The sequence below is a fragment of the Triturus cristatus genome, chromosome 3_1, assembly GCF_964204655.1.
Source record: "Triturus cristatus chromosome 3_1, aTriCri1.1, whole genome shotgun sequence".
NCBI classification, from domain to species: Eukaryota; Metazoa; Chordata; class Amphibia; order Caudata; family Salamandridae; genus Triturus; species Triturus cristatus.
Genome location: NC_140583.1, coordinates 755,490,951 through 755,504,070, shown reverse-complemented (window position 1 = coordinate 755,504,070; position 13,120 = coordinate 755,490,951). Strand labels below are relative to the sequence as shown.

At 44.9% G+C, this 13,120-nt stretch overlaps 1 protein-coding gene across 2 annotated transcripts in view; it reads left to right on the top strand.

Annotated features, from left to right (window-relative positions):
* Positions 1–13,120, top strand: part of LOC146860929 (uncharacterized) — an 80,159-nt gene that overhangs the window by 49,876 nt on the left and 17,163 nt on the right. For both annotated transcript variants that reach the window (XM_085644909.1, XM_085644908.1), the window contains exons 30-35: positions 23–223; positions 1,512–7,484; positions 9,534–9,844; positions 10,252–10,426; positions 11,564–11,595; positions 12,615–12,792. In XM_085644909.1, the coding sequence (XP_085501035.1) occupies positions 23–223; positions 1,512–7,484; positions 9,534–9,844; positions 10,252–10,426; positions 11,564–11,595; positions 12,615–12,792 (6,870 nt within the window). The remainder of the gene's footprint in view (positions 1–22; positions 224–1,511; positions 7,485–9,533; positions 9,845–10,251; positions 10,427–11,563; positions 11,596–12,614; positions 12,793–13,120) is intronic.

Here is a 13,120-nt window from a genome sequence, read left to right as displayed (position 1 = left end):
GACTACATGCTTGGTTTTTCAGCCTGTTTTTGTTCTTACGATGGCAAGAAGTACAAGTATGGTGAAGAAATCTACCGAACAGGAGATAACCTGGGCGACTGCTTTGTAGCAACCTGTGCAGCCAATGGCACAATCAACCGTCAGATTACAGAATGCTCAACCGCAGCACCCACCACAGCCTTCACCTTCACCACTGGCACGGCCACTTCCTCGCACACCAGCGGTAGGTTGTTTGTGTTCTCTTTGATAAACTTGCTCCTGTGGTCAGGGTATTTAGATTTCCTTTAGTCATTGGTGGGATCAGTGGGTAGGACCAGTAATAGAGCTGGATGGCCCTATGGAGGTGTTGTTCAGGGCAGTGGTTTAGCACAGAGACTGTTATTTCTGAATAATTTCCTGCTTTGGCACCAGCAAACCTTAAGATGCCATTCTCTTGCTTACTTTACCATTGCAGGCGCTGTTTGGTTTCAAGATTCCCCCTTCTTATCAGAGGGCAGTCATTCGGTAGCAAAGGCTGTGTGACTTCCTATGAGCAGGCACCATCAGTACCAGAATCATAGGGCCCGATTCACAGAATTAACTTAAGACAAAATCCTAAACTTACTACTTTTGGTATTCACAGAATGCACTTACTACTTTTGGTATTCACAGAATGCACTTACTACTTTTGGTATTCACAGAATGGATTTCCGACTACTAACTTTACGTCCGCACTCGGGCCGGAAATTCCGGGCCGGAGGCGGAAATTCCGGGCCGGAAATTCCGGGCCGGAGGCGGAGCTTCCGGGCCGGAGGCGGAGCTTCCGGCCCGGAGTTGGGGATTCCGGCCAGTGGCGGAGATTTAGCCATGGCCAAAATCTCCACCTCCGGGCCGGAAGCTCCACCTCCGGCCCAGAAGCCCCGCCTCCGAGCCGGAAGCTCCGCCTCCGGCCCGGGATTTCCGGCCTGAGTGCGGACGTAAAGTTAGTAGTCGTAAATCCATTCTGTGAATACCAAAAGTAGTAAGTGCATTCTGTGAATACCAAAAGTAGTAAGTGCATTCTGTGAATACCAAAAGTAGTAAGTTTAGGATTTTGTCTTAAGTTAATTCTGTGAATCGGGCCCCTAGTGCCTACTGGAGCTACCTGACTCAATATTTGTGGGTCATTGCAGAGACACCAACTATTAAACCCGTGAGAGAGATGTATAGCTTTTTATTCTATAGAACTTGAGGAAATCGCGAATAGTTGAGGCAATGTAGTTACTTTGGTACTGCAGCTGCACTTGAATCTGGCAGCAAGTGGGATAAACAACATTACAATGTATTGCAACTTGAGCTTTTCATTAACATTTTATATTATCAGTATTTTATGCCAATTGACTTAATCATGCAAAGGGTTGGATTCAACTAGTTTTCTCAATTATTTGTACAATACCATGTTAAGTACTGCCATAAAGGAGAACATGTGATTCTTTTTCTCAATGAGTAAAATAATAGATAATATTGTTTGTCCTTTTCTCTGCCCATCACAGCACCACCCACTCCAACCGTCTGTGTCCATGAGGTGTGCAGCTGGACAGAATGGCTTGATCATAGTTATCCACGGTCAGGACCTGATGATGGAGACTATGAGACATTAGAGTTAATGGAAGAAAAGGGGGAGAAGGTTTGTAAAACGCCAAAAGAAGTCCGCTGTCGAGCTGCAGATTTTCCAGATGCCTCTTTGGAAGAAGTCGGTCAGGTAGTGGAGTGCACCCCTCACACTGGGCTTAAGTGCAATAACAAAGATCAGACGCCCGCACTCCAGTGCGACAATTACCAGGTCAGCTTTTTATGTTGTTCCTATGTGCCTTGTGGTTCTACGCCTTCATCAACGATCACTTCTGCCACAGAACCAACCACAACCACAGGAACTACAGGGGCCCCATCAACACCTACAGGCACAGAACCAACTACAACCACTACTAGTACAACCTCAATTGTTACTGAAACAACCACACCTCCATCTACAACTTCAGAAACTACAACAATCACAGAATCAACAACTACTCCCTCCACAACCACTGTGTCAGAAATGACATCTCCACCAGCAACTGTCTGTGAACCAATTTGCAAATGGTCGGATTGGTTTGATGATAAGGAACCTACCTCAGATCCTGATGATGGTGACAGTGAAACGTTTGAAAATATAATAGCATCAGGAAAGACAGTTTGTACAAAATCAGAGAAAATAAGCAATATAGAGTGTAGGGCTGCAAACTTTCCCGAAAAAGACATTGCTGCACTTGGGCAAAATGTAAAGTGTGATGTAACAACTGGGCTGGTGTGTAATAATGCTGACCAGACTGAAGAGGGGTATGTGAGAAAGTGTTATAACTATAAGATGAGAGTGCTATGCTGTGACACCACTCACTGTGCCACAACAGCAGTAACCACAACAGGGAGGCCAACCACAGAAACAACGGCCCCATCAACATCAGCTGTTACAGAAACTACCACCGTCACAACTGGGACACCCTCAACACCTGGCACTGTACCAACAACAACCACTGGTACTACAGAGACTCCATCAACACCTGGCATAGAACAAACAACAACTACAGGTACGACAGGAACGTCATCAACACCTGGCATTGAACCAACTACAAGCGCTGGCACTGCAGGGACACCAACAACAGAAAAACAACCAACAACAACCACTGGTGTGACAGGGAGACCATCAACACCTGGCAGTGAACTAACTACGACCACTGGTATGACAGGAACACCACTGACACCTGGCACTGAATCAACCATGACCATTGGTACCACAGGGACACCAACACCAGGCACAGAACCCACTACAACCACTGGTACAACAGGGACACCATTGACCCCGGGCCCAGAGCCAACCACGACCACTGGTACCACTGGAACATCATCAACACCTGGCACAGAATCAACCACGACCACTGGCACTACAGAGACACCATCAACACCTGGCACAGAATACACTACAATTACTGGTACTACGGGAACACCATCAACACCTGGCACAGAACACACCACACCCATTGGTACCACAGGAGCACCATCGACACCAGGCACTGAACCAACTACAACTATTGGTACCACAGGGTCTCCAACACCAAGCACAGAACCCACTACAACCACTGGTACCACCGGCACATCATCGACACCTGGCACAGAACCAACCACGACCACTGGCACTACAGAGACACCATCAACACCTAGCACAGAATACACTATAACCACTGGTAAAACAGAGACACCAACAACATCTGTCTCAGAACCGACCACAACCACTGGTACCACTGGAGCACCATCATCTCTTGGCACTGAACCCACAACAACCACTGGTACTTCAGGAAACCCATCAACACCGGGGACTGAGTCAACCACGACCGTTGGTACTACAGGGGCACCATCAACTTCAGGCACAGAACCCACTACAAGCACTGGTACAACAGGAACACCATCGACACCTGGCACGGAACCAACCACAACCACTGGTACTACAGGAACACCATCGACACCGGGGACTGAATCAACCGCAACCATTGGTACTACAGGGGCTCCACCAGCATCAAGCACAGAACCCACTACAACCACTGGTACAACAGGAACACCATCGACACCTGGCACAGAACCAACCACAACCACTGGTACCACAGGAACACCATCGACACCAGGCACTGAAGCAACTACAGGCACTGGTACAACAGGAACACCATCGACACCTGGCACGGAACCAACCACAACCACTGGTACTACAGGAACACCATCGACACCGGGGACTGAATCAACCGCAACCATTGGTACTACAGGGGCTCCACCAGCATCAAGCACAGAACCCACTACAACCACTGGTACAACAGGAACACCATCGACACCTGGCACAGAACCAACCACAACCACTGGTACCACAGGAACACCATCGACACCAGGCACTGAAGCAACTACAGGCACTGGTACAACAGGAACACCATCGACACCTGGCACAGAACCAACCACAACCACTGGTACCACAGGAACACCATCAACACCAGGTACAGAAACAACCACTACCACTGGCACTACAGGGTCACCATCGACGCCAGGCACAGAATCAACTACAACCACTAGCACTCCATGGACACCATCAACATCTGGCACAGAACCAACCACAACCACTGGTACCACAGGAACACCATCCACACCTGGCACTGAATCAACCACGACCATTGGTACCACAGGGACTCCAACACCAGGCACAGAACTAACTACAACCACTGGCACTCCAGGGACACCATCAACATCTGGCACAGAACCAACCACAATCACTGGTACCACAGGAACACCATCCACACCTGGCACTGAATCAACCACGACCATTGGTACCACAGGGACTCCAACACCAGGCACAGAACCAACTACAACCGCTGGCATTCCAGGGACACCATCAACATCTGGCACAGAATCAACCACACCCACTGGCACCACTGGAACACAATCAACACCTGGTACAGAGACAACCACTGGCACTACAGAGACACCATCAACACCTGGCACAGAACAAACCACGACCACTGGCACTACAAAGACACCATCAACACCTGGAACGGAAACATCTACGACCATTGGTAGTACAGGGACAGAATCTACACCTGGTACAGAACCACCCACAACCTCTGGTACTACGGGAACACCATTAACACCCACTACAAAGGCAACCACAACCACTGGTAGCACAGGGTCCTCATCGACACCTGGTACTGGTACAGAACCTAGCACAACCATTGGTACCACGATTGTTACAGTGACAACCACTTCAGAATCTACTACATCTGAAACCACCACTGTATCTACCACTACACCTTCATCAGCTGCTGTCACAGAAACTACTTCCCCATCGGTAACTGCTTGTGAACCACTTTGTGAATGGTCTGATTGGTTTGATGATAAGGAGCCCTCCTCAGAACCTTATGATGGTGACAGTGAAAAGTTTGAAAACATAATAGCATCCGGAAAAACTATTTGTGCAAAATCAGAGAAAATAAGTGATATTGAGTGTCGGGCTGTAAACTTTCCCGAAAAGGACATTGCTGAAATTGGGCAAATTGTAAAATGTAATGTAACAACCGGGCTGGTGTGTAATAATGCTGACCAGACTGGAGAGGAGGATATGAAGAGGTGTTATAACTATAAGATGAGAGTTCTATGCTGTGATACCACACACTGTGCAACAACAGCTGCAACCACAACCACAGAAACAACTGCCCCACCAACATCAGCTGTCACAGAAACAACCACAGCAACAACTGGTGCTACAGGAGCACCATCAACACCCATTGGCACAACACCCACAACTACCACCAGTGGCACAATGCCATCAACAGAGGAAACTACTTCAATTGTTACAGAATCAACTACTACTCCTTCCACAGCTACGGAGACAAGTACAGCAGAGACCTCCTCAAAATCTCCTGTCACATCTCCCGAATCTACAGCAACACCTACCACAGAACAAACCACGACCACTGGCACTACAAAGACACCATCAACACCTGGAACGGAAACATCTACGACCATTGGTAGTACAGGGACAGAATCTACACCTGGTTCAGAACCACCCACAACCTCCGGTACTACGGGAACACCATTAACACCCACTACAAAGGCAACCACAACCACTGGTAGCACAGGGTCCTCATCGACACCTGGTACAGAACCTAGCACAGCCATTGGTACCACGATTGTTACAGTGACAACCACTTCAGAATCTACTACGTCTGAAACCACTACTGTATCTACCACTACACCTTCATCAGCTGCTGTCACAGAAACTACTTCCCCATCGGTAACTGCTTGTGAACCACTTTGTGAATGGTCTGATTGGTTTGATGATAAGGAGCCCTCCTCAGAACCTTATGATGGTGACAGTGAAAAGTTTGAAAACATAATAGCATCCGGAAAAACTATTTGTGCAAAATCAGAGAAAATAAGTGATATTGAGTGTCGGGCTGTAATCTTTCCCGAAAAGGACATTGCTGAAATTGGGCAAATTGTAAAATGTAATGTAACAACTGGGCTGGTGTGTAATAATGCTGACCAGACTGGAGAGGAGGATATGAAGAAGTGTTATAACTATAAGATGAGAGTTCTATGTTGTGATACCACACACTGTGCAACAACAGCTGCAACCACAACCACAGAAACAACTGCCCCACCAACATCAGCTGTCACAGAAACAACCACAGCAACAACTGGTGCTACAGGAGCACCATCAACACCCATTGGCACAACACCCACAACTACCACCAGTAGCACAATGCCATCAACAGAGGAAACTACTTCAATTGTTACAGAATCAACTACTACTCCTTCCACAGCTACGGAGACAAGTACAGCAGAGACCTCCTCAAAATCTCCTGTCATATCTCCCGAATCTACAGCAACACCTACCACAGAACAAACCACGACCACTGGCACTACAAAGACACCATCAACACCTGGAACGCAAACATCTACGACCATTGGTAGTACAGGGACAGAATCTACACCTGGTACAGAACCACCCACAACCTCTGGTACTATGGGAACACCATTAACACCCACTACAAAGGCAACCACAACCACTGGTAGCACAGGGTCCTCATCGACACCTGGTACAGAACCTAGCACAGCCATTGGTACCACGATTGTTACAGTGACAACCACTTCAGAATCTACTACGTCTGAAACCACCACTGTATCTACCACTACACCTTCATCAGCTGCTGTCACAAAAAATACTTCCCCATCGGTAACTGCTTGTGAACCACTTTGTGAATGGTCTGATTGGTTTGATGATAAGGAGCCCTCCTCAGAACCTTATGATGGTGACAGTGAAAAGTTTGAAAACATAATAGCATCCGGAAAAACTATTTGTGCAAAATCAGAGAAAATAAGTGATATTGAGTGTCGGGCTGTAAACTTTCCCGAAAAGGACATTGCTGAAATTGGGCAAATTGTAAAATGTAATGTAACAACTGGGCTGGTGTGTAATAATGCTGACCAGACTGGAGAGGAGGATATGAAGAAGTGTTATAACTATAAGATGAGAGTTCTATGCTGTGATACCACACACTGTGCAACAACAGCTGCAACCACAACCACAGAAACAACTGCCCCACCAACATCAGCTGTCACAGAAACAACCACAGCAACAACTGGTGCTACAGGAGCACCATCAACACCCATTGGCACAACACCCACAACTACCACCAGTAGCACAATGCCATCAACAGAGGAAACTACTTCAATTGTTACAGAATCAACTACTACTCCTTCCACAGCTACGGAGACAAATACAGCAGAGACCTCCTCAAAATCTCCTGTCACATCTCCCGAATCTACAGCAACACCTACCACCTCTATTCACACACCTTCCTCTCCAACTCCCACCACAGAAACGTCCACGTCAACAACTACTTCTGTCACAACTACCTGTCACTGCAAAGTTGGCGAGAATCTGATTCCTCCTGGTGAGTGAAGATTCCTTCATGTTAATGAGATAACAAAAAGAAAAAACACATGCTTAGCAATTGTATTTTAAGGCACCAATTCCTATATTATTTGTGCATTTAATCAATATTCGGTTTTTTGTTTCAAGGAGAGTCACTGCATTAAATTGCACTAACAATGATGGATCCTGATTGGACGATGAAAGTCTACAGTAGCAATTATAGTGGGATATGCCTTTTCAGACAAAAAAGTCTGTGGAGTTTTGAGACAGGAATTGATTTACCATTTTGAAAGAAAGATCACTCTAGTGCCCGTTCTAAAAAGGATATCTTATCCTAAAATGTGGTTTAGTGGAAGGATTTATCTGAAAAAGATGTAACATGCCTTATGGCTAGTGGTTTTTAAAGACCCAAAGTTTTATTCTAGTGCTCTGCATGTATTTTTCACAAATTCTACAATTACTAAATGTAGATTGCACAGCTGTACGCAAGTGGGATTTAACATGAAATTAGTACCCTATAAACTTGTGAAAAAACAATTAATCGATTTCCAATATCCATTCCAGTTTGAAAGTTGGGGAGAAAAATGGTTTTACTGTAAACTCGTGAGAAAATGGTGCCACAATTTTCAGTGTCAACCAGCACTTCCATGGAAAAAGTGTATGTTTCCGCAGAATAACAATCCTATGGTGCAGACATATAAGTGTGAAATTTTGCAAAATAAGTATAGCTCAATGATCAGGATTTATGCAAGACTTTGCTAATGTAATAAAAACTTTGCACACTCCAACTTCTGACTCACAACCGAGGATTCAGCTCTCCTCTCTGCATGTAGTGCCTTATTTACATTGGTGGACTATCCTCTAATTTCTGAAAGAAGTGATAAACACGCTTGATAAAGAGAATCCTCTTTTGGAATTTTGCCCACCATACAAACCATCAGGTGGTAAAAAAATTCTATCGTGGACGCTTCTCTGAGTTTAGAACTTCTTCTGGGATTGACCAGATTTCCCATTACCACCTGATTCTAAACTGGGCTCTCATTTTAAAGGGTGATCTCTAATGATTGTGAGCCATTGATCCAAAAGAAGTGAAGATAAGAAGGGGATGGAAAAACATAACTTGCCACCAGAGTCTCTCCACTGCTGGCCTCTAGCCATTCTTTTAAGATGCAAATCCAACAGATGTGAAAATTTTAACGCCATCATTAATGAAAGCAATCAAGGGCAAAGTCATCTCAGCTTACAAAATATCAGCATGATGAAGAAACTGCAGTTCCACAAGGGGTCAGTTTGCCTTAGATATGTGATCCCTGGTAGACTCATAAGATTTGGGAGAAGGGTGCGTGTCAAAATGTGGCTATTGTTGAAGACTAGCACATGCAGGATTGCAGCACCATTACGTAGAGAGTGTCAGGTCGTATAAACACGAATAGGTGGAGGAACCACGAGTGCGCCCCAAAACTATCTAACGTCATATTGTTGAAGACTACCATTGGGTCAGTCAAACTAGTTAAATGAGATTTTAGAAGCAGAGGCAAAACCTACATGACATGCATTGGTGGCTCCAATGCTCTTATGGAACCTAATGTTTTAGGGGCATGATCTGTTTTGCTTAAAAGAGTGCCTGTCTCCAGTAGAGGGTCACTATAGTTCATGCTTTATATCACATGCCATTACATCAACTAAATTGACTTACTACATTGCAGTGAAAGTATAAGTAAGTATACCAGGAGTTAAAAATAGTATATATATATTTTTGCTGCGATACAGTGATTAGGTAAGTGTAGTGAATCCAAAAATGTTTAGGTCAATAGCATTAGCCTTGATTCCAGGAAGGAAATTTGGGCATTCTGATTAACATTAAAAGGTGTAAAAACTCATATTGGTAAGGCAAAGACATTAAAATGTAATGCCAGAGATTGTAAATGAGAGGGTTTGTAAATTGCAGGGGTTTCCTTACTGTTGGTGATACAGCTCTTACCATGAAAAGAAGAACTATTTTGCTTGTTCATTTTCTAATGTTGTCACTTCATCACTCACTAGCAATTGTGCTTCTCATATCATTCAGGTGGCGTCATCTACAATACAACAGATAATGAAGGCTGCTTGTACTTTGCCATTTGCGGTGCCGACTGCACACCTGTGAAGTCCAAAGGTCCCTGCATAACCACTGGTACCCCTCCGCCACAAGTCACTTCGCCAATCACTACTGTGACACCAGTTACTCCAGAAGGTACAACTGAAGCAACCACCCCAAGCACAACGGAAAGCCCTGGCGCCACCACTACACCTTCAACCTCAGGATCACTGCCAACCACTCACAAACGTCCGGACACCACTGTCTCCGAGGGCTGTGAAAGTGTAGAACCCTACAGAGAGGTAAATTGATATACCAGGCAGCCAATTCCTGCAAGTGAGCTTTTTTGGGTTTATTATTCGGTCAGATCTCCTTGTTTATTTACTCTCAAGGTAAATAGAATAATATCTTACAAATTCTGGTCTCACAATTCTGAATGGATGGAGGTGTAAAGGGAAGATAATTTGAGCTTCCTCTCTGAAATGTGTGCCTTTATATGCTGGGACTCCTTGTTAAAGGTATTTATCAAACTTCAGTGTGATGAAGACACTGCCATGCCCTACCCAGTAAGTAAAATAAAAAAGGCTGACATCGTTGTCTGGACAATTGATATGACGTGATGTCAATAGTACTCAATCTTAGGTAAAAAAAGAATGACGCATATTTGGGAGTCTCTACCTCAAAGACTTAAACCACTTTTTTGTTACAGATTGGTGAAACATGGGAAATTAACAAATGCACTAACGCAACCTGCGAATTTGGCGGGAACATCACCCTGCAGCATGTTGAATGCCCACCCGTCAAGGAGATTACATGTGAGGGTGGATTAGCTCCCAAACAAGTCTATGACGAGAAAGGCTGTTGCTTCCAGTACGAATGTCAAAGTAAGTGCTGCCAAAACCCAAGCAGAGACAAGATGCGCCTTGCGCTCTCCCGTATTTTCAGCTTTGCACACCTGAAGCCTAACAAAACCATTCTGCTGACAATGAGCAGCCAACGAATCATGTAAAATCTAGATATAATAGTGAACCAATGCTTGTCTAAAGTTCAGAAGATAGGGTCTTGTGCCTTCCCCTTTCCCTCTTTTTTTGGCCATGCACCAGGTTAAGTAGTGTCCTACAATGACACCCTTTGATGTGAACATTTAAAGGATGCATGGGCATTGGCAGAGATACCCCATCCACTACATGTCTGGGTGCGCTGAGACATCCACAGCATTGGGAATAGATTAATTCTATGGTAATTGAGGAAACGAGTACACAAAATGGCAGGAAACTGCATTTTGTAGTACATAGCTAAGAAATTTAGAAAATTCCTCCAGCTCCAAATGTGTGATGCAGTGAGTGGTCAAGCCACTGTTGGCTTACACAGTACAGTACGTACTCCCTGCTTCTGTGTCAGACCATGGCTGTGCTCTGTCACTGCCTTTGGGCTCTTTTAGAATTAAATAGATTAACGCTAGTAACTTCTATTGTGTTAGGACAAATGCATATTATAAAGTAAAGTATGACGATGGCAGTGGTCCCTTGCTGCACGATGGAGGAGATGGGTTTTATCTTAAGAGAACTTTGCTTCCTAAAATCGAGTTTTGCAGTCAGTGTCTCTGCCAACTGCCTCAGCACCTTCCCACTGGTGATGGTTGTGCTGTTAATGGGTAGCCTCCTGGGGGAACAAAACATAGGCCCTACCCACGCTGTGAGGAACAAATCCAGTGATGCTTGGTATCCAGAATGCACCCGCAAGAGCTATCTCATCCTTTCCTACATGCATCCTCCTGAGGTTCTTTCCGCAGAACCACCCCCCCCTAAAAAGAACTGGTTGGCGGGAACATCACCCTTTCCGCTCCTTTGTTACACGTTTGCCAGAATTTACAACCTGGTTTCCCTTGACTTGGTTTCGTCTATAAACTGTGGTTCTTGTTAGACAGTAGTTGGCTGTGAAAAACGTAGCTATAATTCTAAAGACCTTCATGTGGAATGTTTTATTAACTTCAAGTAAAAGCCTGTCCTTTCTTTATTCAGGCTGCGTGGGACCTGACGGAAAACCTAGAATGGTGAGTCCACCATTGTATATTTACTAGCACTGGCTTTCATCTCGTATCCGAAATATATAACATTCTCTGGTGGGCAGTGGCTTTTTGGTTCCAGCTCTTCTTTCGAGACAGGCATGGTGTGTGTCTGTATGTGTGTCTGTGTGTTCCTATGTCAGTGCCTTGGGGTGCCCTAGCCTATATTTATCACTCTAATAACATGTTATGGTATGTATATCATTGTGTAACCAGTGTGCACAGAAGGCAGCATTCACCGCAGTTTATACCTGGACTCTCACCTTGGCGGCCAATATCCAAGTTAGTTCTGCTGTCGAAATGCTGCTGGTAGTATCTAGTTTAAAGAAAAGCCTATACAGAGGTGTAAGTTTTCATTAGAACTGCATGACATATAGGGGAATCACTGATTACGGCTTTGTTCAGGGTTCTGTTAGGGGTTCACAGTGAAGTAACTCATAATGGTATACAATACCTTACCATACAGAAATAATGCACATCGCCGTTAAGCGCTGTACCTGGGACCTTTCTGCACAGCAGCGAGGTACAATCGCTTGTAAAGCATAGTCAATTTTCCATTTCTCATGAGTGGGGTGGGTTGGGGGAGACTTGCGTGGGGAAGTTCTGCCATCTTAGATACCTTTAAAAAGTGCTCCTTAGCCCGGAGGTACTGTCGCAATTGCTTAACAAGTGTATATTCTGAGTATCAAATACAGAAATTGTGACATCCTAATATAATGGACAAAATACCATGGGCTAAAATATCAAAAGATAAGTATGTATAGATTTTCTTTACCTAACTCCACATATATAGACCGTCACGATATATATAGCTCTAAGGTATACATAGATGTGAGGTTAACAATAGTACATCTATACTTCCCTGTATGCACTTACCTTTTGGCAGTTTGATCCTCGACACTTTGTCGCTGGTATCAGAGTGCCATGGTATTCTTGTACTTGATGTTCCAGAGTGCGATTGCCTCAAAGGTTGTTTTAACCCCCTGTTCCTTTACCCTGTGGTCCAGCCGGGAGAGTCATGGACAAGCGACTGCCAAAAATGCTCCTGTGACATCAATACCATTTCAGTCCAGTGTGAGGAAATCAAGTGTCAAGAGTCTACTCCACCAGCATGTGACAAGGAAGGCTTTGAGCTGGTTGAGGCCCCAGTGCCAGATAACCCCTGCTGCACCGAAATGACATGCAGTAAGTGCTTCCTTTCCTGACCCCTTAGTGAGGAGGGAGGCAGCTTAGCAGACTATGCGCACATTGATTTTACATTCCCACCAATTTCTCATTCCCCCAATTTAAGATGACTTAGCTGCCTGCTCCTTTTGTCCCATCCCATATATCATGACTATTGGATGAACATTTCACTAAACTCCCCTCCTCTCCCATACCTAACGCAAACGTGGCAGAAATACTAAAGAGGGTGACTTACTTGCCAAAAGATCAACTTAAGTGACTTGAGAAAAGGGATTGGACGGCCTGTCTGCTAACAGCATTATAGTAGGGTTAAAACCAAGGTACGGTG